A 27,689-nucleotide genomic window follows, 5' to 3' on the forward strand; every position below is an offset into this window, starting at 1 on the left:
AGTGCTTCAGCTTCTTGCAGTTAGCTTTCCTCATGCTAGACATGCTTCCTTTTTCTTTTGTGTGGGGTCCTCCGCAATATTTATATCCAGTACTATGGCCATGATCTTTCTTCTGGCCCTTCTGCAAATAGTTATCCCTTTTCTCCTTTGCCTTGTGCTTGCAAGGCCTGAATTTCCCCTCGGCAGAGTGCAAAGCCTCACCACTTCTCCCACAAATACTCTGTAACTGATGATTGACCTCTTCAGAGCTTCTACACATGCCAATAGCTTTACTGAGAGCAAGTTTCTCTTCACTCAGCGGACGTGCTCTCACAGCACAATCTCTCGTTCCAAAGGCAATCCTATCTCTGATCAGTTCATGCTTCAGTTGCTCAAACTCACAAGATTCAGCTAGATGCCTCAATGCAGTCACATAGTGATCAATGTCCTCCCCCACTTTCTGAACTCTAACATTGAACATGTAGCATTCATAAGTAATATTAATAGAGGACTCAAAGTAGGCCCTTAAGACCTCTAAAATTTTACAAGCTGGGCTTTTATGTTCCTCCGTGTGTATAGGGTGTAATGAAGCTTATAGCACTTTATCCCCAGCATAAATAACAGTGTTGTTATTCTTACTTGTTCAAGTTTCTTGTTTAACCCTCTGGCAATTTCATCATTTTGCAATTGAGATGGGAACAATTTCCAATTTACCTTCGATTCTGTCTTCATTTCCACAGGAACAGGTACTGGAATATTCAAAGCCTTACTGACTCACCCAGTGACCAATGTCCTGTACAAAGTTGCAGACTGAAGTTTTAATTATTCTCTACTGTTTCTGACAGCTGCTGGCTCTCTTACAGCTACCAAAATCCACTGAATTTCATTGCATACTCACGACATCATGTTCCACGCGCCAGATGAAATGACTTCTGTTCTCAAGCCTTTATAGGTGAAGGCTGACATCAGAGGTCACAGTCTGCACTGTAGTGATTCTATGATTCTACATGACTATGCCGAGCCTATGGCCACATTGCACAAAGGCACTTCTCCAAACAATATCTTCCCTTAAATATGAAGACCAAAACTGCGCAAAATGCTCCAGGTGTGGGCCTTACCAAATACTGTTTAATTATAGAAATACTTCCTTGTTCTTTTACTCCAGTCTCTTTGCAATAAAGGCCAACATGCCATTTACTTTCCTAATCACTTCCTGTAACTGCATGCTAATTTCCTGTCTTCCTTGTATGAGTATACCCAAGACCCTCTGAAGATCAGCATTTAGAAGTTTTAAGCCTTTTTAAAAAAATACTCTACTTTTCTGTTCTCACTTCCCCACATTATACTGCATTGTTGCCCACCCACTTAACCTGTCTGTATCTTTTAGCAGCCTTTTAGGGGGCATAGGCTTAAGGTGTAAGGGGTAAGATTTAAAGGAGATGTACAAAGCAAAGGTTTTTACCCAGAGGGTGGTGGGTGCCTGGAACTCGCTGCTGGGGGAGGTAGTGGAAGCAGATACGATAGTGATTTTTAAGGGGCATCTTGACAAATACATGAATAGGATGGGAATGGAGGGATATGGTCCCTGGAAGGGTAGGGGTTTTAGTTCAATCAGGCAGCATGGTCGGTGCAGGCTTGGAGGGCCGAAGGGACTGTTCCTGTGCTGTAATTTTCTTTGTTCTTTTTGCAGCCCATTCAGATTATGGCCGGAATTCTCTGCAACCCGCCCGCCCGCTGGAATTTTAGCGGGCGGGTTGCGGAGAATCTGAAACGCCATTGATGGTAATTTCCGGCTTTTAGGCCAGTGTGGCTGGAGAATTTCGCTCTATATTCCTCTCAGCTTTGCTTCATCATTACTTTCAGTCTATTTAGCGTTTCCTCAATAATAAACAACAATTCAGCAATGAGAAATTTGGTAATTCAAAAGCAAGTGTTCTCTAGGGCAAGAAAGAAAATCGCCAAGAACTGCAGTTCAAGAATATCAACAGAAAATGAAAGACAGAACCAATAATGTGTTGCTTTAGTTAAAACTACCTCCATTATCATACCATAAAAAGAAGCATAATTATGCATCTAAACTGGAAACAGTGCAGCTTTGAGCAAGTGAAAAGTGTTGCAGAGTTTCAGAGAATGTTTCACAGAAGGTTACTGTTCAAGGTTTATGTTGCACAGTAAAGTCTGTGGACAATCACTGTGACTGAAAAGATGAGAAACATTTCTGACAGAAATATGTGGCTATTTTGTCTCCCGAATCATTCAGTAAAAAGCAATAACTCCGTTCTAAATGAATACTGTTTTGTTTTGAGAATGATACCAAATCACCGACAAGTTCACATACAGCTTAAATGGATCACCATTTATAAACCTATTGATTTACACCAATTTTGCATTTATTGGAAGCTTTCAGTGGATGCTCACTCATCACACCAAACTCTTTTCCATGGTTGCACACCTCATGTCATGTTTGTCTAAACCTACAAACTGTTAATCAGGCTTAGACTCTGTCAACATTGCGGTCAGGATCAATTGGGTACCTGAGGTACAGCCAACCGTGAAGGGAAATAAAAATAAACACAGGTGGCTGGAAGGTGATAGAAATCCACTGAGTTCGCATTTGAATCTTTTACGAGGCACTGCACATTGAATTTGTTACAGATCCAAGGCTTCAAATGCAATGGAGAGGGTTTCAGCAATTAAAGATTGCTGGGAAGCCTCAGCAACTTCAAATCAAAGCTGTGTGCATATATTGGGGCTGAGTGCACAGCTGGGCAGACAGAACCCGTACCAGGTGAAGTTGACATCTCCTGTCTGTGAGAGAACTTCAAAGGGATATGCTTTCATCCGGAGCATCTGACAGGGAAAAAGGAAAATCACTGCTGCAGAATGAAGTGCTGCAATGATTTAAAATCCTGCCAGGGGACTGGGGGGCATGGAGATTAAAGTGACCTGGCCACGCCGGAATTTTCACAGCTGACAGGCAAGAATGCAGATGTTGATCACAGGGCTGCCTGAAATCAACATTCCAGGCGTGACCTTCAGATCTGCCAGGGCTGGAAGGGGCAGTCCAGCCACAAAAACCCCATTCCGATGGAGAGTGGCGATGTCAACCCATTGCCCCCAGCCCAATCAAACCAAACCCCGAGACCATTGAGGGACCCGTCCTCTGCAGCCTGGCAGCAGCAGGCGGGCAAATGGCCACTGGACCTACCTCCTTGAGCCCCCTTGTGGCCCTAGGCACCAGGCCAGGGTATCAGCACAGTGCACTATTGGCACTGCCAAGGTGTGTGGCCTGAAGGGAGGTTGAGTGAGGTGGTTTGGGGGGAAGGAGGCTGAGTGGGGGGTCTGAGGAGGAAGGGAGCCAGAGTGGAGGGGGGGGGCCTGAAGGGAAAGGTGTTTGAGTGGGGGTCTGGTCAGAAAAGCCTCATGACTGTATGGTGTGGGGGGGCTGGGGGGCGAGAATGCCTCTCATTGCTGAGGGGTTGGTTGTACTTCTTGGGCACTCAGGATCCATCATGCCAGGTCAAGTGAGGGGCTTGTACGAGCTAGTGGGCCTGGAGGATTCCCCTCCCCGCCCCCACTTTTATCTAGCACTTTTATTTGAATTGCCTTCAATACTAAAATACTGATAGGTATAATAAAACAGGATATAATTGCATAAGAGACCATTCAGAGAATGTTCACATGGCAGATTCCTGGGATGAAGGGATTATCTTATGAGGAAAGGTTGAACAGGCTGGGCTTGAGTTTAGGAGAATAAGAGGTAATCTTATTAAAACATATTCTGAGGGGACTGGACAGGGTGGATGCCTGTCACAATGTTTTCCCTCATGGCTGAGACTAGGACCTGGGGGCACCGTTTAAAAATTGGGACTTTCCCATTTAAGACTGAGATTAGGAGAATTTTCTTTTCTCTGTGAGGGTCATTAGGCTGTAGCATTTTTTCCTACAATGCAGTGGAGGTAGAGTCATCGAATACATTCAAGGCTTTGTTAGATATATCTTTGATCAACAAGGGATTCGAGGGTTACAGGGAGCAGACAGGAAGATGTAATTGAGGCTACAATCAGATCAGCATATGATCATATTGAGTGGCAGAGCAGGTCTGGAGGGCCGAATGGCCTACTCCTGTTCCTAATTCTTGCGTTGCGTATTTTAAGGTATCTGCTGACTGACCCATTTTGATCCAAAAAATGTTTTTTTTTCCACAGAAGACAAACTTTGCCAAGCTTTGTTAACACATTTATTAATCTGTATTCATGTGTGATATTTATCCCGTCTTTAATTATCCAGCTACTGTAAAAACACCGTGAGATTTTCCCACCATCAAAACACATCTCAAACTCCCTCCTCTACTTCACTAATTTCTATGAACTGGATTTTGTTTCTGCTCTTACACTTGTAGCTGAAGATTAAGACGTAGCTATCTCAACCTCCATCGTGCCCTGGAATCAGTACAATCAATAGCATGTTTTATCATACTGCTCATCAGCTCGTTTACATCAGGGGGTCAGCTTTTTTATCGAGGCCAGTGCCACTCAGTTTTACCTCTCCACTATTTTGCTTGACAACAGAACTAACTCTATTCTATCAGACTGGTTGGCCAACATCAAATCATGGATCAGACACAACTTCCTTTGGCTGGAAATTGAGAAGTTCAAAGCAACTATTGACAATCCCTGGCACAAACAATGCCCCCTTGCCATAGGCTCCCCCCCTCTTCCTCATTCACTCACTCTGGTTGAATCAGACTGTGTAAAAGATGGGCATCCTAACCAACACAGTCAAATTATCAAACCCCACAAGCTATCTCTCAAAAATACTGCTCATTTCCACTTGTACGATAAAGCTAATTTCCTCAATTTCCTCCTCTTCCTTGGCACCTCCATCACCGAAGCCCTTATTCACCCTTCTGTCACACTTAAACCTGATTATTGCCCACTCTCACAGGGCGCCTCCTGTCTATTTTCATAAACGGGCATACCTCATTACCAGCATTAATTCCTGCCTGCTCATCACTCTCATATCCTGCTTTTCTGCCTTAGCAGTCACTCAAACCATCTTCCATTTCATCTGGCAATTGAAAATGAGCAGGGATGCAATGTACAAATCTGAAGATAAAGGAGGAAAAATTGAACCAATCCTGATGGACACGTATGTGGCTGCACTAAGTTATGTCGAGATTCTCAGTATGCAAACACCAAATGTCGCTATGTATTGTCCCCAGTGTTGTAAAGGATTTGACCACCTTGCTGCAGAATGTTCTATAAAGTTCCACCAGTGCCTTGTGGAAAAGGTTGTTCAGAAGAAGACTGCTGACCACAAGTCCATCAGGAAGTGGTCCATCCAAAATTCACCAAAGTCCTGTGAGAATAGGAAATGGTAGATTGTGTTGGATGGTTTCCCGAATAGACTGTCGGAGTCATTTGGCAGAAAGCCTCACCACCAGAATGTTAAAGTGAGCACCCAGACATTGTTTGGCTGGTGGTGGGAATGACCATCCCAGTCAGATCCTTCATGTACATACAGAGTCATGACACCACCGCACAATATCCTTGAGGCGGCTTCAGTGGGGACTGTCATACATTTCCCTGGAATGTGCCTTTGCAAGAATGTCTGGACAAAGGCGCAATGATCTTTTGTGATGGTTGACTTTGAGCAGCTCTCTAATGCAGAATTCTCTGCTCCACGGGCCATTCTCAATGACATACCCTGAGACAAACATCGATTGCAGATGGAAGATCATCAACATCATGAAAGACACTCCTTGGTCTGCCCAACGACCTGTTGGTCTTCCAGTGCTGTCAATGACTGAGTACTGGAGGAAGGCATATTCCTGATTACATACTGAGGGACGCACAAAAACTTGGGGCAGCCACTGTGAGGGCTCCATGAGGAAACTCCACAGCCTTGAGCCCACTTGGCATATTATACTGAGAGGCTGAAACTCAAGTAAAATCTTTCAGGCCAGACACACCACAGAATATTTCAAATGGGATGTAATAAATTAAAAATCATCACTTAGCAGCACAACTTGAGGGGGATTTTTTTGTCGAAGTTCTTGGCTTGCGCTCATCGGGACATTTGCAAGAATACGATGCAAGGGAAATCAACAACTTTATACTGCATGAAAAGAAAATGCTGATTGGCTGGCAAGTCATAGAATCATAGAAACCCTACAGTGCAGAAAGAGGCCATTTGGCCCATCGAGTCTGCACCGACCACAATCCCACCCAGGCCCTACCCCCATAAACCTACATATTTACCCGCTAATCCCTCTAACCTACGCATCTCAGGACACTGAGGGGCAATTTTAGCACGGCCAATCAACCTAACCCGCACGTCTTTGGACTGTGGGAGGAAACCGGAGCACCCGGAGGAAACCCACGCAGACACGAGGAGAATGTGCAAGCTCCACACAGACAGTGACCCAAGCCGGGAATCGAACCCAGGTCCCTGGAGCTGTGAAGCAGCAGTGCTAATCACTGTGCTACCGTGCCGCCCAAGTGCAATGGAATTTTACCGTCCTGCTCACCACGGGAATCGGAGTGGGCGAGGGGCGGACCATAGAAAGGTCCGTTGACCTCGGGCGGGATTTTACGGTTTTGGGACGAACGAGGCCGTAAAATACTACCCGTAGACTCTGACAGGGAGAGGTGTTGCCATGGAGAATGCATCAGTTGATCGTGATTTGACAGTTAAATGCCAAACATCGTTTGAAATTTAAACCAGGCAGCTTGACTCTGATTAGTCAAGGCATCACCATGAGGAATACACCAGTGATTAGCTGTCACTTACTTTGTCTTGCTGAAATGGCCACAATGTGTGTGCATGTTCTTTCTATCTTCAAAGAATCGGTTCCTGTGTACTAATAAATGTAGTTTTCAGTGCACGCAAATGCACCATGCTATAAGCCCGACTGACAACCTTAAATTGTTTTCCAGCATAATTCTTAGCACACTGAGGATTATTTAGTGTTGCTCGTTGTCCAACCACTGAGTCATGTTTAATGTTGGACACTGCTTTGAGTTTTGCAAGCACAGGTTCATTGGGTATGCCAGTCACATACAGCAGAAGAATATGCTGTTTGATACAACCCAGCAGTCTTTGGGATGTATGGCCTACATACCTAACATCACACTAGCATCTGCTTTAGCAATGCTTGGCAGTTAACTGTCAGTCATCATCAACTGGTGCAGCCCTCTATGGCAATGCCTTAACCAATCAGAGTCCACTTGCCAACCAGCTAATTGGTGCTCTCTTCTCATACAATAAAAATTTGTTGATTTTCATGATATTGTATTCTTGTGAATGTCCTGATGAGTGCAAGATGAAAAGTTTCAACAAAAAAATCTCTTTTTTCAGCAATACCCAAATTATAAATACTACATTTACAATTGAAAATACTACCCCAGAGTACCATGAAGTGTATTGAGAGAAATTAATATACACTGCCCATTATGTAACTTCACACTTGAACTGTTCTGTATGTAATTCTACTAATTTTATGAATAACATACATTATTTTGAAAAACAAAATCACTCTCATTATTGCTGACCCAGTTTGCTCCCTGACTCCTAATTCATTAAATTCAAAACATTCAACCAAAATCACTCAGCGTTTTTCCTGATCTTTATCTCTGCAATGCCCTACTCTCCCACACTCTTCAATTCTCTCTCTCTGTTCCTTCGTGCATCCCCAATATTTGGTTCAACCAGAGTGTCAGCAACAAGCTTCAATAGGCCCTATTATCTGGTACTCCGCCTTTCCCCTTTCACTCCAGTGTGGCAAGCCTCCTCAAAATCCATCTTACTGACCAAGTTTTTAGTTATCCCACTGAATTTCTGCCTCCATCACCTGCCAACTATTCCCAAGTCAATTTCTAAATGTAAAGGCCGGAATGTTACCACCAGCGGCGTTTTCCCATCCTGCTGCAGCGAATGGAGAAATGGCTGTACACCAAATTCTCCAACCTCGCTGCAGCAGACGTGTGGTGTGAACGGCAGGTAAGATTGCGCCCAATATGTCTTGAGTTTTGTTTTACATTAGTGACATAATGTAAATGCAAGTTGTACTTTATTTTACTGCAAGTTATTATTTATTATTATTTTTTATTATTCTACACTTACGTAGAAGCTGTTTCACGATCTCAGTGTTTTTGTGTGAAAAAGCTTTAATCTGTTTCCAAAATCTTGCTTAATCTGAAATATCTTAATATTAAATTCTTAAACTAAATGTAGAATTTCAAGATGCAGATAGATCCCCAGCTTTGGTTTTTATTAGGTTATCCACCTTGCAATTGATTTAAGTGAGTCACCGCGATAGAAATGATCACAGTATATATTTATAGAGCATTAGCTGAGGCAGGTCTAAATACTGATTACAGCAGAGCATTATTCCCAGTCCACGAGAATAAATTATATAAATGAAGCACTGCTTTTGAATGGCTTTCAAAAATCCTCACTGCCACACCGGGGTTAATCATCGTCATGTGTACGTTGTATGATTTTGCATATACTGCACGGAATTTAATTCTGCCCTTGGGAGTGGGTGAGAAGGTGGCCAAAGGATCAAGAAAGAAAGCTTTCTGGGGAAGTGGAGTGGGGGGAGGGGGGGATGTAGACGGTGGGGGTTGGTGATGGGGGTGGGCTGTGGGGGGGGGGGTGAATTGTCTGTCATCTTCCCAACTCCCTCTGATAAAACAGGGGTGGGCGGGGGGGACCTTAGGGTGCCCATGTTTGGGTACTCTGTAGTCTATGGAGGGTCCCTCCCAACGCCACAGGCAAAGGCCACCCTGGCTAAAAGACCCTTCTGCCCTCCACAATGACTCCCCCCTTCACTTTGCCAGGGCTTGCCTGACTGGTAATGGTGAGCTCCACAAACTTACTTTAATCCCGGGGCCTTCTCCACCTTCACTGGTTCAAGCCTGCTGCAGTCCCAGCAGTGACCACAACTCTCTGTGAGTCATAGGTGATGCCTGTATTAGAAAGTTGAGGATGAAACCAACCCAAAATTAACAGGCAATGCCTGAGTGGGATGGACTGTGAAATTAATTGTCATTGCGGTGAATTACGAGCTTCTGACTCATTACATCAGGAGGCCAGCAGTGCAAGATTGTTTTCTGATTCAATGCATCAAGGAGCTTTTACACAAGTTGGTTGTCTTCAGAATTTGGTTCTTTGGTTGTGACCTAGGTATCACCAAGGGATTAGAACATTTGTGATAATGACCACAGTATGAAAACTTTGATCCAACTTTGGAAACAGTACAGTCACAGAGCCAAACCTGTGCACTCAACCTCAGGTATGTCCTTGTAAAATGACCATTGTGAATGTTTTACATCCTTGGTTACTTAATGGTGATTGTTACCTTATCAGTAAACTGAAGCCTGGAGGATTCCAGCTCTAACTTGGTAAAGGGTTTCACACAGAGTTTGTTCCTCAGCCTTTCTAGCATGGGTAAACTCCAGGACTGCACTGCAGATCCAGCCAAAATGCAGCATCTGAGAGCCAATGTCTTAACTTCCACTGCAGAATAAGCAGAAGCCACCAGGTGTCTGAGCACTGCAGTGGAAGCTCAGACAGAGGTCATGAAATTTGTGTGTTGTCATGCAAACCCAGCTTGGTGCCTTACACAGAGAAAACAAAGGAATACAACGAGAAGGGGAAGGAAAACAAAAGAATAAAAGTCAAAGCCAAATGGAGAGGTACTTAAAGAACAATACGGGAAAACATGTGAGAGGCACGGAGAAATAAAGTGAAGGACATTGAGCGATATTTCCCCCTCTCCAGCCGTGTGCCTAATGGCGGCAGAGGTAGCCTACCATTGGCCGGTGACGGGATCTTCTGGTCCAACCACTGTCAACAGTTTTCCTGATATTCACACCCTCCGCCACCAGGGGACCCGCAGCAGGGGGGTCACCATTGGCAGGACCGGAAGATCGCACCAGTGAGAATGGTGGAAAAGTTTGGCCATTGAGTGAGAAGAAGAGAAAAAGAATTAGAAAACGTGAGACCAGCAATGACACTTACAGAGAGATAGAGCAATATACATTGGAGATATGTTTATTTTTAATGATTTTTGTAAATAATGGCATAGGGAATTGAATTAGTAAAGATATAGAACATTAATTTAGTTTGCCTAGAACATCCCTGCTGATGTATCGTGCTACACTTGTCTCTTTGGCCCTCTGTGTATGTCAGTGAGTGGTGTATGATCTTAAATGGATCTATGCTGTATATTTACAAGTGTTTGCTTCCATTGGATGGAAAGAAGTCAGTACACTCACCCATTGGAAGCAGCTTGAGGCCCAGCCAATCTCGACTATGCAGCCCAACTCGTGGATCACCTCCCCCTCCCAGGCCTTTAGGTAAACCAGGCCAATTTACCTGAAGGACTGGGAGGTGGAGGCGATCCAAGAGGAAGGCCAGGAAAGATTTAGCATTGGGGTGCCAACTTGAATATCAGTGGAAATGAGGATAGTTGTGGTAAGGGATGGGATTTTTAATTCTTCTGCCATCTTGTTCCCACCTACCAAAGGAGTTGATGAGCATCTCTTATAACTCATCCTGGTCTCTAAAATTTGTAGATGATGAGGACCCTTCACATTCTCTGAATGTTCCAAAGCACTACATAACCAATGAATCACTTTTTGAAGTGCTATCACGATGGTTATGTGAGAAAACAATAATTGCTGCCTACGCTGTTATTTGGTAGGCAAATAAAAATAAATTAAATGCTTGTCAAATGAAACATATGCTTTCCATCCATTATAGCCAAGAGCGCAAAACATAGCCCTAAAGGCTTTGTGGGTGTACCTATACCTCAGGGACTGCAACGGTTCAAGAAGACAGCTCACCACCACCTTCTCAAGGGCAAATAAGGATGGGCAATAAATGCTGGTGTAGCCAGTGACGCCCACATCCCATAAATGAATTAAAAATGATTTAAGGTTCCCAGTCATCTCAACCAGAGCTGCAGGGAATGGGCAACAGATACATGAACCGCTTAAGATACAATTATCTTGGTGTCAAAAGTTTCCAGAAGATAAATTAGTCAGTAATGAAATATCAATTTTTTTCTAAATGAGACCAGCTTTGTGGCTGCCAATGAACTGAAACATTTGCAAAGTGGATCTGAGCAAAGAAAAGGGAATGTACATATTTATGCAGTACCTTTCATGTCCTCAGGAAACATCTAAGTGCTTTAGATCCAATGAAGTACTTTTGATCGCTATTGTAATTTAGGAAATCCAGCAGTCACTTTGTACCGGGGGGGGGTAGTGATCCACGAGAGGAGCCTTGGAAAGGCCAAACATCCTCGTTTAAGACATACAAAAAATGACAGTCAAACCTATAAATTATTTTCATGGATTGGCCATCTGCTACTGTTGGGGAATAAATTCAAAACATAGAGCAATGCTTTGTGGTAATTTATATAAGCACAAAAATGACGCGTCAGTCTCCCAATAGAAATCTTAACTGACTGCAGCTAATTTCACTTTTTAAAGCTGCTTTTTAATTTACTAATTATTCATATTAAAGTACTTTTGAAATGATTTCAAGGTAAACCTGCTTGTGAAAGTCAGCAGTTCATTTTAAGTAACTTAATTTATTGACTGAATAATTCATGACGTTAGGGCAAAAGGGCTTTTACATCGTCCTCACTTGAGGATTGCCAGTTAAGCAATATTTTCAATAAGTTAATGAAAAAGGTGCATTCAACGTCCTTCTTGAAAACCCCACAAGCAACACGATGCAAAATAGGACTGCTGAAAATACCTGACTTTATTCTAATTAACTGCTCAAATATAAAGGCTGTGTAAGGATGCTGCCTATTACATACGGAGCCTTTATCAAATGAAGGTTTTAGAGTACTGTAGGCCTGAACAGCTAGATTGCAGTAAGCAACGAAGCCAAATCAATCATAAAATATGTTGGTGTCATACTTGGACTGCAGCTCCCGAAACTATAATTTCTCCACCGCACTTCATCCATAAAAAAAATTAGAGATCACTGGGCAAAAAAGTACATCAATCTGAGCTACATAACACATTGCTTGAGATCTGTATGATTGGAATGTACATTTGTTATCAGCTCACGCTTACCCATTTCCAATGCCAAGTTTTAAATTGCTATGTGAGTAATGGTATGATGCCTCTGGCTCGGCTTACACCCTGTCTGGACTGACAAAAATTATTAGGCTAACAACAATTTCAGAATTTGTTATTCATTATATTAACCCTTCACTCCACTTCTAGTACCAAAAATAGAACAAACTTCAAGTCTCTAAAACACATTCTAAGGAACCATAAATCACGTGACGTGACAATATCACAAGTAGACTCTAATATTTCCGTATCATACTGGCAACTTCAAGCATTTTTTCAGGAGCATGCATAACTTCATATATGTTAAGATGATTATCAGCATGTAATAAATATTTTCCATCACTATAGCTACAGATTATGGGGGAATTCTACCAAAACAATTCTAAGTGTCGAATTCACGGGGAAACTGGAGTAATTCACGCTGATTGTTTTCAGTGGAAGTTCACTGAGTTCACTGTGTTCGCAGAGCTGACAGCACCAGATATCCAGCACTGGGAGATGCGCTCAAGGCCTGATTCCCAGCATGGATCGCACTAATTCAGCCCTGCTGAAATCTCCCATCCCGCTGCGCTAAACAATCAGCGCAGCAAGATGGGAGAATCGCCCCCCCAAAGCACTTTGCTAAGTATGTAAGTGAATGCAGTGAGGATCATATATTGGTATACAGTTCTGGAGTTGTGACAGAGCAGGGTCCTCTGGTTAAGGGTGCTATGAGAAGGAAGGTGAGGTGTCACAGTTAAGTTACAACAGCACGAGTATTTGTTAGCATTGTGCAATATGGAGCAACCTCCTCCATGTCTAGCCCTGAAGCCAGTCTGGTTCTGGGTTGTGGGGTGGGTGCGTGATTAGTCCTCAGGACGAGGGCTCAAATTTTCTGATGCTCTGCCCATTGAGCCTGTTCTGCCATTCAGTATGGTCATGGCTGATCATCCACTTCAGTGCTGGTTTCCTATGTCGGTAAATTACATACTGAACTTGGAAAATGTCCACATACTTGCTATAGAATATGTTAGATTGCTCTATAACAGTGGACTGTACCTCCCTACTGCAATGAGAAAGATCTGTGTTATTTTGCAAATGGTAGGGGCTCCTTACTCTCCTGGTAGTAGATCAAATGTACATAGGTGTGCGTCCAGGGATGTTGATGGTACAAGGCAGGTATGGAGTTAATGTGTACCCACTAACCACATACGGACACTGTGCCAGCAACCTCATCATCTTCCATGGTTAAAGTATAGTTCCAAGTCCCTCTTCATTGGGGGTGAGTTCTTCAATCTTGGATGTGCCCTGTTCCACTGCCTGTATCTTATGGACATTGTGCACATTTCTCCTGCAACAGTGATTCAGGAGTGCGTTGTCTCCCAGGTGGCATCAGACAACTGATGTAAGGGATTTTAGCTTTTATCGCAAGAGGATTTGAGTCTTGCTTCATATAGAATCTTAGTTACACCCGCCTGGGGTACTGTGTACAGTTATGGTCCCCTTATCATTGGTAGGATATTATTGCCACAGAAGGAGGGCAACAAAGGTTCACCAGACTTGTTCCTGGGATGGTGGGACCAGAAACTGCAGAAATTGAGCCTATACTCGCTGGAATTTCGAAGAATGAGAGGTTATCTCATTGAAATTTATAAAATACTTAATGGGATAGACAAGATAGATGCAGGTAAGGTGATTCCCCTGGTTGGGGAGTCTGGTTGGGATGTGCAAAATCTCACTAGTTGTCCTGTCTGGAGACAATACACATCTTTTTAACCTGTGCTTAATGCTCTCTCTACTCACATTGACTGTACCTTTAAGACTTGATTAGCTGTAAAGACTCACATTCCAATCATTATTCATGTAAATTGAGTTTGTGTCTTTGTGCCCTGTTTGTAATCAGAACTCCCACCCACCTGACGAAGGGACAGCCTGTTTCGAAAGCTAGTGGCTTTTGCTACCAAATAAACCTGTTGGACTTTAACCTGGTGTTGTTAGACTTCTTACTGTGTTTACCCCAGTCCAACGCCAGCATCTCCACATCATGACTACCATCGACACCGCAAACTGCCGGCTCCAAGTGGAGAGGATCTGCAAGAAGATCATGCACATCGACACAGACATCAAGTTTCTACAAAGATGCAAGAAAGCAGACAAGATACCGAAAGGACTACAGATCACGAACCCACTCAGGTCAACCTAAAACACAGACTACGCTGAGAGACTTTGCCGTCGCACCTCTCTCACACTCCTCAACCACCTCATACACCAGCTCTACAGCAAACGCCACAGTCTGGAAACCAAGATAGAATCCATATTCTCAACTTGTGCTCAGGACGCAGACCAGCTGCGAAACTCTGCCAAGCAGACGAGACAAAGGAACTACACCATCTACATGCACACCAAGAACAGGAAACTTGAGAAACTCGGCATCACCACCAGCAGCAACCAAGTAGGAAACAGTAGGAAACAGTACCACTACAGGGAAGTCCATTCTCAACTTGTCGGACTACACATTGCAACCAGATGAAATCGAAGTTTTCAGCCGAGGGCTCAATTTTTGCCCCATCACCAAAACGGACCCCATCAGTCTCGCAGCGGATACAGAGGAATTCATCAGGCAAATGAGGCTGCGGGAGTTCTTCCACAAACCTCAAGAGGCCAACAGCGAACACAATGAGACAGCCAATGAATCGGAACAGCCAACAAAGAGATCCACAGTGCATCCGCAGAGGAAAGAGTCGAATTGGACTCCTCCGGAAGGCTGCTGCCCTTGACTTGACGTGTATGCCAAAGCCGTCAGGAGGTGCGTCAACACCAAATTCATCAGCCGCACTCACAAGACAGCCCCGAACATCACCCAAGCATGACGCAACGCCATCCGCGCTCTCAAGACCAACCGCAACATTGTCATCAAACCAGCAGACAAAGGAGGGGCCATCGTCATACTGAACAGAACGGATTACTGCAAAGAAGTGTACCGACAACTGAACAACGAGGAACACTACAGACAGTTACCCGTAGATCCGACCAAAGAACACACCTGTCAACTCTGATCAAGACTTTTGATTCGGACCTTCAGAGCACCCTCCGTGCTCTCATCCCATGTACTCCCGGTGTTGGAAATCTCTACTGCCTCCCAAAGATACACAAGGCAAACACACCCGGCCGTCCCATCGTATCGGGCAATGGGACCCTGTGCGAGAACCTCTCCGGCTATGTCGAGGGCATCCTGAAACCCATTGTACAAAGAACCCCAGCTTTTGTCGCGACACTACAGACTTCCTACAGAAACTCAGCACACATGGAGCAGTTGAACCAGGAGCACTTCTCGTCACAATGGATGTCTCAGCACTCTATACCAGCATCCCCCACGATGATGGCATTGCTGCAACTGCCTCTGTACTCAACGCCGACAACTGCCAGTTTCCAGATGCAATTTTACAACTCATCCGCTCCATCCTGGACCACAATGCCTTCACCTTCGATGACCAGTTCTTCATCCAGACACACGGAACAGCCATGGGGACCAAATTTGCACCTCAATACGCCAACATTTTCATGTACAGGTTCGAACAAGACTTCTTCACCGCACGGGACCGTCAACCAATGCTATACTCTAGATACATCGATGACATTTTCTTCCTTTGAACTCATGGTGAACAATCACTGAAACAACTATATGATGATATCAACAAGTTCCATCCCACCATCAGACTCACCATGGACTACTCTCCAGAATCGGTTGCATTCTTGGACACACGCATCTCCATTAAGGACGGTCACTCAGCACCTCACTGTACCGCAAGCCCACGGATAACCTCATGATGCTCCACTTCTCCAGCTTCCACCCTAAACACGTTAAAGAAGCCATCCCCTACGGACAAGCCCTCCGTATACACAGGATCTGCTCGGATGAGGAGGATCGCAACAGACACCTCCAGACGCTGAAAGATGCCCTCGTAAGAACAGGATATGGCGCTCGACTCATCGATCGACAGTTCCAACGCACCACAGCGAAAAACCACACTGACCTCCTCAGAAGACAAACATGGGACACGGTGGACAGAGTACCCTTTGTCGTCCAGTACTTCCCCGGAGCGGAGAAGCTACGACATCTCCTCCGGAGCCTTCAACATGTCATTGATGAAGACGAACATCTCGCCAAGGCCATACCCACACCCCCACTTCTTGCCTTCAAACAACCGCACAACCTCAAACAGACCATTGTCCGCAGCAAACTACCCAGCCTTCAGGAGAACAGTGATCACGACACCACACAACCCTGCCACAGCAACCTCTGCAAGACGTGCCGGATCATCGACACGGATGCCATCATCTCACGTGAAAACACCATCCACCAGGTACACGGTACATACTCTTGCAACTCGGCCAACGTTGTCTACCTGTTACGCTGCAGGAAAGGATGTCCCGAGGCATGGTACATTGGGGAAACCATGCAGACGCTACGACAACGGATGAATGAACACCGCTCGACAATCACCAGGCAAGACTGTTCTCTCCCTGTTGGGGAGCACTTCAGCGGTCATGGGCATTCAGCCTCTGATCTCCAGGTAAGCGTTCTCCAAGGCGGCCTTCACAACACACGACAGCGCAGAGTCGCTGAGCAGAGACTGATAGCTGGGTTCCGCACACATGAGGACGGCCTCAACCGGGATATTGGGTTCATGTCACACTATCTGTAACCCCCACAACCTGCCTGGATGTGCAAAATCTCACGAGTTGTCCTGTCTGGAGACAATACACATCTCTTTAACCTGTGCTTAATGCTCCCTCCACTCACATTGTCTGTACCTTTAAGACTTGATTAGCTGTAAAGACTCACATTCCAATCATTATTCATGTAAATTGAGTTTGTGTCTTTGTGCAATGTTTGTAATCAGAACTCCCACCCACCTGACGAAGGGACAGCCTGTTCCGAAAGCTAGTGACTTTTGCTACCAAATAAACCTGTTGGACTTTAACCTGGTGTTGTTAGACTTCTTACTGTGTTTACCCCAGTCCAACGCTGGCATCTCCACATCATGGGGAGTCTAGAGCCAGGAGACACAATTTCAAAATAAGAGGATAGCCAATTAGGACCAAGATGATTAGAACATTAAGAGAGTCGTGAATCTTTGACATTCTCTCCCCCAGAGGACTGTGGCGGCTCAGTCATTCAGTATGTTTAAATAGAGACTGATGGATTTCTAAATGCCAATGACATTAAGAGCTATGGGAATAGTGTGGGAAAAGATGTACGATTATATTGAATGGCGCAGTAGGCTTGATGGGCTATTCCTGCTCTTATGTTCCTATCATGTTAAAGTGGGAACAATGCTTTAAAGGTTTGTATGAAAGAAATTGCTCTTCGGGTAGGTGGTGCAGAATCCTGTAAGCTCCGTAGTTAGTACAATTCTTTAAATAGAATATTGTGTGAAGGGTTAGCTATGTAATTCTAAATATGGAAGGTAAGGTTGATCAGGAAAGAAAAGAGATCGTGGCCAGTGTGTTTACTTTGCTATTGCTAATTCAATGAATACTGGGGCACTGGTCTGTCAATGAAAGGTGTGTCATCTTCTTCCATGTGGTTCTACATGTGTTTTATGTCTTCTGTAGAAACCATTTGGTAAATCTCATTCAGGATGTTTTGAAAGTCTTTTTTGAACTGCGTATTCTTCTTCTGTAACATTTTGCAATGTCCTTTAACAATCTTTTTCTAGGTCTATCAGTGCGCCTACAGAACAGTCAACTTGTTGAACCAAGGACTTACCTATATACCTGCTACTCTGTCCAACCTCTGCTGAAACCTTCATTCAAACTTGGCTTTTAAATATTGCACTCACTGCTTGGACTGTCCTCCTGTATTACATGAGGGCTAACAAATATGGTGAGATTAATTACACTAAGTGTACAGAACAGTACCAGGCTATTTGGCCCAACTACAGTCTATGCTAGTATTTATGCTCCAAACAGCCCTCCTCCAAATGCTACAGAGCACTGGTGATCAGGAGCCCCAACTCAATGGTGCAGATCTGGGACTATTCAGATCCCTGTCTTTTTGTGATCCATGAAATGTACTCTGAAGTAGTCTTCCAGATCCACTGTTTTTACACCATTTAGCATTGTATGTCTTTATAAAGTCATCTCAGCTGCCTTCTTTCAACGCTTCGAGGTCAATTTGTTTTCTAGTCTTTCCTCATTTCTCAATGCTCTGACAGTATTGATTTGCCTGGTGTTTTTTTTCCTGCCCTACCATTGGGGTTTCACTGACTTTAAACAAGAATTCAATTCAGCTGAACAGAATACTGTGGGGCTTGAACATAACTTCTGCTGGTGTGTATACTATTTTTTTTGGTTATATAATTCAACAAATTTATTTACTTTGTTGGTCCTTTTCCTGCAATAATTATACACCTTGAGCATCTGCAAAAACTTCATACCTTTCAAGAAACTACTCATTTATTGGTTCCCGATTTACTAACTAATTGTGATCCCTTTCCTTCTTCCAAAGTGCACTGCTTCACAGTTATCCACATTAAATTTCATCTACTATTGCGCTACCAACTAACATACTTTATCCATGATGTGGAGATGCCGGTGTTGGACTGGGGTGGGCACAGTAAGAAGTCCCAGGTTAAAATGCAACAGTTTATTTGGAATCACGAGCTTTCGGAGCGCTCCTCCTTTATCAGGTGAGGGATTCCAAATAAACCTGTTGGACTTTAACCTTCTGCGAGACTTTTTACTATACTTTCTCCAATTCATTTTGTAGTTTCTGAGATTTGTCCACAGATTCAGGGATCCCTGTTAGTTTGCATTGTAGGTGAACTTGCTCAGCTTGCATTAAATTTCTGAATCCAAGTCATTGGTCAGGATTTTCTGGCCCAGCTGGGATTGTCCGAACACGGTTAACGTCAGTGGACTTTAGGTGAGACTGCTGAATTTCTTGCTGCAGTCCCACCACGATGGGGCCAGAAAATCCTGGCTGTTATTATAAATAAGAAAATAGTACAGGCCTCAACATTCATTCGCAAGACATCTCATTTAGCACTTCCCTCCCAGCCCAACAGTAACAAATCCCTGCTACTTACTGTCCTTTAATTAATTACTCATCTGTTTCAAAGTTCTAGCCCACCTAAGTTATTGGCTGGAATTCTCCCAAAATAATTCTAAGTGCTGAATTTGTGTAAAAACTGGCGTAATTCCCGCTGTTTTTTTTTAGCAGGATTTTCAAAATGAATCTCCCACACTCTCTGCATTGCAGAGTGCCTCAGGGAGATTCACCCTGAAAATCAGGGGGTATGGCTATTCCCACTAGAGAGGTCATCAGCATAGCACGGAGTGGGCCACTGCGCATGCGCCGATCTCTCAGAGCGGAGATCAGCACATGCGCAGTAGCCCTGACTGCTGGCCTCCCAATCGCTGGCCAGCCCCGTGACCGCGCATCCCTTGCCCTTTGCCCACACCCCCACCCCGCCCCCCCACTGCCTTTTAAACAATTACCCTTTGTGCTTTTCAAAAGGTTTTTTTGGAGGAGAGGATTACATTGGAGGGTTGTAGTCATCAGAATACAATTTCCATGATAAAACCAAAGAGGTTGGTCAACACAGTCTTCCCTTTCTGAATCCACACCGACTGCTATTTCCTTCATTGTGATTATACAAATAGTGATCCACATCTGATGATCTGTTCCCCAAAAAAAACAACATACTGTCGAAGCTTTTCATCTTGCACTCATCAGGATAGCTGCAAGAATACCAATTCATAAAGGAAACAACAACTGAAAACGCATGACAAAAGGGGTGCTGATTGGTTGGCTAGTCAGCTCTGATTCGTTGTGACTTTGTCATGGCAAGTGCACTGATGAGCTGTTGGCCGCATGCTTTCGTTTATTCAAAGAGGTGCAATGTGTGGCCATATTCCTTTTGCCTGCATAGGACAGGTTCTTGTATACGATTACATTACGATTCTAGCAAGTGAGTTGCTTTGCGCGTGTACCTGATAATCTTAAATTGGTTGTTAGTGTAATGCCTAGCAACTCAAGATTGTTCAGCAAGCAGAGCATTCAGCCTGTTGAACCTGCTCTGCCGTACAATCATGGTTGATTCAACGCTTCAATGCCTTTTATATCCACCATCCCCATAACCCTTTACATTGTTGTGAATCAGAAATCTATCAATCTCTGCTTTAAACATATGCAATGACAGAACTTCCACAGCCCTCTGGGGTAAAGAATTCCAAAGATTCACCAACCATCTGTGTAAAGAAATTTCTCCTCATCTCCATCCTAAATGATAGCCCCCTTATTTTGAAATTCAAGGGAATTTCAACCAAGGGAAACATTTTACCTGCATTTACGGGGTTATGGGGATCAGGCGGGTAAGTGGAACTGATCCACTTCAGATCAGCCATGATCTTATTAAATGGCGGGGCAGGCTCGAGGGGCTAGATGGCCTACTCCTGCTCCTATTTCTTATGTTCTTATGTTCTTACCCTGTCTAAACTTTAAGTTACTTGTAGGTTTCAATGACTAATCACTTCTCATTCTTCAAAACTCTGAAGAATACAGGCCCAGTTTGCGAAACTTCTCTTCAGAAGACAGTCCTGCCATTCTGGGATCACGTCTGGTGAACCTTTGTTGCATTCCTTCAATGACAGTAATATCCTTTCTGAAGTAAAGTCATACAATACTCCAGATGTGATCTGACCAAGCTCCAATACAACTGAAGCAAGATCTCGCTACTTGTAGCAACTTGTTCAACCAATTGGCCAATTCATGTTGTTTGCAACCTGTCATAGATAAGATAGGGTGTCATGAAATATCAGTTTCTATGATCCAACAACTGTACCTTCAACTGTTTTAGTACTGACCACACTAAGCCAACCCACGCTTGCAAAGCTCAGAACATAATGGGCCGGATTCTCCAACCTCGCCTGCAGCTGGGATTCTCCAGTCCTGCTGCAGTGTACGGAGATATGGCTGAGTGCCAAATTCTCTGTTCCTGCTGGAAGCAGCGGCAGAGAACGGCTGGAGAATTCTGGCCAATGTCCAACGTTAGATGTAGAATATCATAGAATCATAGAACCCCTACCATGAAGATAGAGGCCATTTGGCCCATTGAATCTGCACCGACTGCAATCCCACCCATAACCCCACTTATTTACCCTGCTAACCCCCAGACACTAAGGGTAAATTTAGCATGGCCAATTAACCTAACCCGCGCATCTTTAGACTGTGGGAGGAAACCAGAGCACACGGAAGAAAGCCACACAGACACGGGGAGAACGTGCAAACTCCACACAGACAGTTACCCGAGGCAGGAATTAAACCCAGGTCCCTGGAGCTGTGAGGCAGCAGTGGTAACCACTGTGCTACCCATAATTGTAATTCTGCAACAATCCAAGTGTGCCAAGATTATCAGCTATGTACAAACATAGACAGGGACCTGTCCCCTACAGGCAAAAGGAATATGTCCAGATATTGCACCTACTTTGAATAAACAGAAACATGGGGTACAATAGCTCCCTGATGTTTATTCATAGCAACACCTCAATCAATCATGGTGATATGCCCCCCAATCAGCACCCTCTTTCTACGCATGCAGTAGAAACCTTTGTTTCCTTTGAAAGCTGGCACTCTTGCATCAGTTCTGATGAGTACAAGACAAAAAGCTTTGACAGAATGTCTCTTTCATCAGGGATACCTAAGTTTAGTACTACCAAGCAACTATAACTGATTTCATTAGTTTAGTCTGCATTGACAATTCAAATCAAGTTGGTTTGATCATCACTGCACTCAGAGAAACACGAGTATTCCTTTGCTTTTTATACAATACCAGAATTTGGCAGTGTTGGCTCTGGTGAGAAAAACAGCGTGTGGGTCAGTTTTCTCTCCGGATCATACCACACTTTGTCAAAGAAAACAGCTGGGCAAGTTTCACAACATCATGCAGGAAGGAGGGCTCTAAACACACCCACAACCCCGGCTGCACTGAGATCGGGGCACTATGTTTAAAGGGTGCCCCGATCAGAATATGAATTATCCTCCTCCCCCAACCCATCATGGAGGTCTCAGTAATTCCCCCAGCAGTGATCAGAATTGGCACCTCTCCCCCCCACCCCAACAGTCAGTGCCAGCATCCTCCCTTCTCCCCAAACATCAGACCCCTTCCCCACACCCCCCCATAATCACTGCTGGCACACAATAGTTCCCCTGCCTTCCACCCCCCCCCCCTCCCCCCAACCTCAAAAGGCTATCTCCGGCTTCCCCATCTCCCATGTCTGCTCCCAGCCACCACCCCATATAAATAAATCCCCCACACCCCATGAGGCACCCCTGGCACTGCCCCTTGGCACAGGTTGCCACTGCCACATTGGTGCTGCCAGGTTGTCTTGGTGCCTACCTGTGTCAAGGGGGCAATGACAGGGGTATTGCCAGGGCACTGCCTGGTCATGCCCCTCTCCTCCGGGGGCTAAACTCACTTTTGCACCCCTGGGGGAATCCCCATGGCAGGTTCATGTCTGGGTGGACTGAGTGGGTTCAAAATCCCGACAGTAATATCAAAACTACGCTGGTAATGTGTGGGACCACTTCCAACACTTAAAGCAGGCTTAATCACAGCAACTCAAGCCTATTTCTCATGCTGCCATATTATAAACTCTCTTTAATTCTACCTAAATAAAACACAACAGATTAAATCCGTACATGCTCTCACAGAATTTGGTAAGGGTGCTGGGCTTCTCCTGGTTCCTTCGCTGTCGAAACCAACGCTGAATGGTGCGGACATCCCAATCCAGTTGTTTGGAAAGCCCCTCCAGTCTCTTTTCATCCGGATGCTGAAAAAGATAAATCAGCCAATTAAGAAATTCTTCTTCAACAGCAGCAATGACAACTTACATTAATCTAGCACCTCTAGCATCAAAGAACATCCCAAAGTGCTTCACAGATGTATCATCAAATAAACAGGCACCGAGACTGAGGGAAATGTAAGAAGGATTAAGAGATGAGTTCTCATCAAGGCCTTAAAGGAGATGAGTCAAATTGAGAAGTTTATGGAATTCCAAAGAACTCTTTCTTTGTCTATGTTCTTGAAATGAAAATGAAAGGTCATTTGTTTCCATAAGTTGTTCACCATGACTCGATCCTATTTATTGCTCCAAATGTCAAACATTATTTAACAGAAAAGTGGTACAACTTCAAATGATGCTGCATCTTTTTATGTGGAGGCAGAAAGTTCAGGGATCCCATCAAAACAGCAAATTTCAAAAACAACTGGAATCCTAGCCAGAAGAGTGTAATCCACATCTGGGAGTGTAAAAATGGATTTTCCAGCTGCATTATCAACACTGCTGTTCTGGGGTGGGTTTTGGCAGTGTCATGGCAACCTCAGATTGAAATGTGTGGAATTGAGAAGATCATGAGGAAGAAGTGCAAGTAATATATTCTATGTTCCCAGCTGTTTACCACGCTTTTTAAAATGCACTTTTCCCTTTGTGTTATAATAGAGAATGGTGTCAAAGTAACAGTGTGCTCTCCAATTCCTATGTGAAAATGCTCCAGCAATTTCAGGTGAGGCGATAATGTGTGTTAAGCTCAAAAATCCACTCTGTCATTAACTACAAAAGAAAAGACACCTTGCTGCCTGCCTCACCATTGAAATGCATTGAAATGCATTGAATGGCGTGAAATTGCTGTATTTGCACAGCAGAGATGAACCAAACAAAATGTTGTCAGTGTTTATTTGCACCACACGTGGGCTGGACTAGATTTCTGATTGCTGCCTTCAGAGGACAAGACACACGAACAGTTTGTCTGGAATATATCATTCGATTTTGCGTCCTGCAGCGTCATTCAATGTTTCTGTAATCCAGTCATTGTCAGCCAAGCTCCAAAACTCACAGTGGTAACACTATTGCTTTCAGAGGCTCGTACTGCCCAGTTTGGAATAAACAGAACACTGGGGCGGCACAGTGGTTAGCACTGCTGCCTCACAGCGCCAGAGACCCGGGTTCAATTCCAGCCTCAGGTCACTATTTGTGTGGAGTTTGCACATTCTCCACGTGTTTGCGTGAGTTTCCTCCGGGTGCTCCGGTTTCCTCCAACTGTCCAAAGATGTGCGGGTTAGGTTGATTGGCCATGCTAAATTAATCCTAGTGTCAGAGGGATTAGTAGGGTAAATATTTGGGGTTACGGGGATAGGGTTTGGGTGGGATTGTGGTCGGTACAGACTTGATGGGCCAAATGGCCTCCTTCTGCACTGTAGGGATTCTATGATTCTATGAACACTCACCGTACTGAGTTCAGATAACATGAAGCCATCACACTCCTGCTTTCAGGAAGGAGGGTGAGCGATGGAAGGATTTCAACATGAGGAGGAAAACTTTAAAACTGAGATGTGGCTGAACGGAAAGTGTAGTTCAGCAAGCATTATCTGATGGGTGAATGGAACTTGCTGCAAGTTGCCATGTGGCCAAGTTTGGATGAGCTCATTCATTGAGGGTGGGAGATAGTGGGCTGGCCAGCACAACATTGGAATAGAAAAGTCTGACAAATAGCATATAAATGCAACATAACGCACGTTGGCAGGAATACAAAATATACTCCCTTTTTTTTTAGGAGAAAGCCCTCAGCTTTTATTCACTTAACTGAAATCTTTCAATATTGCGACCATCCTAATAAATTTCCTTTGTACCCTCTCTAAAGCCTTGACATCCTTCCTAAAATGTGGTGCCCAGAGTAAGCCACTGTGCCCCAGCTGAGGTTTACCATAACTTCCTTGCTATTGGGCTCTATGTTTCTATTACAAAAGCTGAGGATTCGGTAATCCATTTTACAACCATCCCTACTTACTCTGCCACCTTCAGATCACTCACTTCCTGTGCCCTTTTTAAAATTGTATCCTGTTATTTATATATGCCTCTCATCATTCTGTCTAATTCTCCTATGCACGTCCCCACCGCAAATACCACCCCCCACCTCCCAAATCCCTGTTCCTGATTTGTCTTCTCCATCCCTCTTCCTGAGTTCCTGGCTGTCTTTTCCAACGTCCCCTAAATTCCTAGCCTTTTTCCTTCCTCCTATCCCTACTATTTTCAGGACTTCTTCTTCAATCAATTATTCCAAGTTCTTAGTCAACCTCTCCCCACCACCCAGGTCCCTGGCCTTGCTCCCTTTCCAAGTTCCATGCCTTCTCCCCCATAGACTCAAGTTCCAGGCACCCCCCCCCCCACCCCCGCCCCCTCCCATAAATCCCAGGCCTACCACTCTCCCACCACCCATTCCAGGCCTTCTTCCCCAACTTCAGTTCTCGGCATTTCTGCCCCTGCCCCCGCCCCAACCCCTAATTTCAGGAAAGTATTCTCACTACTACACTGCTCCCCAAGTTCCAAGGATTCTCCACCCTCCCCCCCCACCCCACCCCCCTCCGGGTTCCAGATCTCCCTCACCAACCTGAAGTTCCACCAGGACATGTAAGCCAACCATACCACACCATCACACATGGGATCAAAGGAATGCAGCCTGCTTGATTTGTACCTAACCATCACTTTAACCATTCCCTCCCTCTACATTGATGCACAGTAGCAGCAGCATGCACCATCAATGCGTTCATGTCTCCTTCAACAGCACCTTCCAATTCTGTGATCTCTAACACTTGAAGGAACAAGGGCAGGAAATTCTCCTCCAAATCACACTCCATCCTCACTCGGAAACATACGTCGCTGTCACTGAGTGAAAATCCTAGAACTTACTCCCTTACACCACTAACACTACTGTAGGTGTACCTACACAAAATAGACCCTAACGGTTCACAAAGACAGTTCACTACCAAGTTTCCAAGGACATTTAGGGATGGTGAATATATGCTGGCCATCCCAGTGATGCCCACTGCCCATGTAGGCCTCACTCGCAATGTCAACATGTATTGGCCATCCCATGAATTAGAATTTTTTTAAAATGCAAGAGATCAGCTCCCAGTGAATTAAAGGGATGGGATCAGCTTCAAATGTATTTGTGGGCACTTTATCAAATAAAATTGTTCAAGCTCTAATTACACAAAAGAGGGAATGCTGGTCAACTCAGCTACTGGTTTCAATTCATCAGTGAGTTCTTGGATAGCTGGTGGTACAGAGCTAAGCTGGAGATCAATGGGGACCAGGTTCAGAAGTCCTGTATTCTGATGCTTGCAGAGTTGAATGATAAAGCAATCTCCTTCTAATGCATAGCTCTATCAGAGCAAGACTAATATCCTGGACAAGTTTTGATCACCTATGAGGAATTCACCAGCTAATTTATTCCGCAAATTGAACTGAATCTTTATTTCAATCTTACTGCTTGGTAAAGTGGGCTGTATTGTAATGCAGAAGTCATCACAAATGTGGGCGCCAGGCTGGATGGAATAGAATGCCTTTCTGTATCCGACTTTATCTGTGTGTTTCGAGCTATTCCAAAGATATAAATGTGTGACGGTTATCATCTGGAAATAAATGTGGAGGGAAGACTAACTAACTGTGTGTTTGCTGCTTCATGCACAGGTCATAGCAGAAAAAGGAAGAGATGATTTCTCCAAGTGTGAGATTTCAGAATGACGATTATTCCAAGTTCAGCTTCTGCCTGGGTGAATCCTCTCGGCCATGTATCAGGGCAGACCCAGAGACTATCCCCATTCTGCACGTGGAAATGTACAAAAAAGACAAGGACAGACCAACAGGCCCATCGAGTAGACTGTTTAACCGCGTTTCCTGCCATTTCACTTCCTAGTAATGCTGTCTCCAGAACAGTGGCTCATTTAAGGCATTCTCTGTGAAATTTCTGTAGAGAGAGACACCATCATCTATACAATTAACTTCCTGTAACTGCAAACGCTCTCTCAGGAACTTGTCAATTTCCTTTTTAAACACATGTTACTTGCATTTGCTCCAGAAATGATGACTCTGTGACAAATCATACCATCTGCTACCTATAGGCACGGCCTCCAGTCCTATCATCCCTTTCATTTCAAATAACAATAGTGCATCATTTTAAAACCATTAATCACTCTAGGCCTGCACTTCAGTGAAGTAGATAACCCCAAAATACACAGGCTATCCACATACCCAAGAGATCAAAACATTTCATATTTGCCCAAGACCGGTTTGCAACCTGTATCCTGCATCCTCTTCAATGCCTGAATATCTTTCATCAAGCTAAGGGTTTAAAACTGGTCACAAACCTAAGTATACCAGAGCCTGAATATACTATTGTTTGTGTGCCTTCAATAGTCCTACCAATGCTGCAATAAGGCATTACATTTTTATAGTGTCTTTAATACAGTAAGAAGTTTTAAGGCGCTTTGCAGGAACATAACCAAACAACATTTGACCTTCAGTGCCTATGGAGATAATGGGCCTGATTTTCTGGTCAAACTAATGGCGATGGCAACTGCAGGTGAGATACAAGTGTGTGGTTAAATTCAAAAATCCAGACATTGCTGTCTGTGTTGTTCTGCTCTGCAAAAAAGGCAAGTGGTTGTCCACTGCATTCTTGACATGTTCTGAGTGGCATGAAATTGCATTACTTGCACAGTAGACATAAAATAAACTGCCACAGAAAGTTATCTTTTCCATTCTAGAATAATTGTCCTG

The 27,689-nt window shown here is 44.2% G+C and overlaps 1 protein-coding gene across 3 annotated transcripts in view; it reads right to left on the bottom strand.

The window, feature by feature from the left end:
- Positions 1 to 27,689, bottom strand: part of cers6 (ceramide synthase 6) — a 291,866-nt gene that overhangs the window by 162,274 nt on the left and 101,903 nt on the right. For all 3 annotated transcript variants that reach the window (XM_078228207.1, XM_078228208.1, XM_078228206.1), the window contains exon 3: positions 22,774 to 22,904. In XM_078228207.1, coding sequence (XP_078084333.1) covers positions 22,774 to 22,904 — 131 coding nt within the window. The remainder of the gene's footprint in view (positions 1 to 22,773; positions 22,905 to 27,689) is intronic.

This window comes from Mustelus asterias, chromosome 14 (assembly GCF_964213995.1).
Source record: "Mustelus asterias chromosome 14, sMusAst1.hap1.1, whole genome shotgun sequence".
In the NCBI taxonomy this organism is placed as follows: Eukaryota; Metazoa; Chordata; class Chondrichthyes; order Carcharhiniformes; family Triakidae; genus Mustelus; species Mustelus asterias.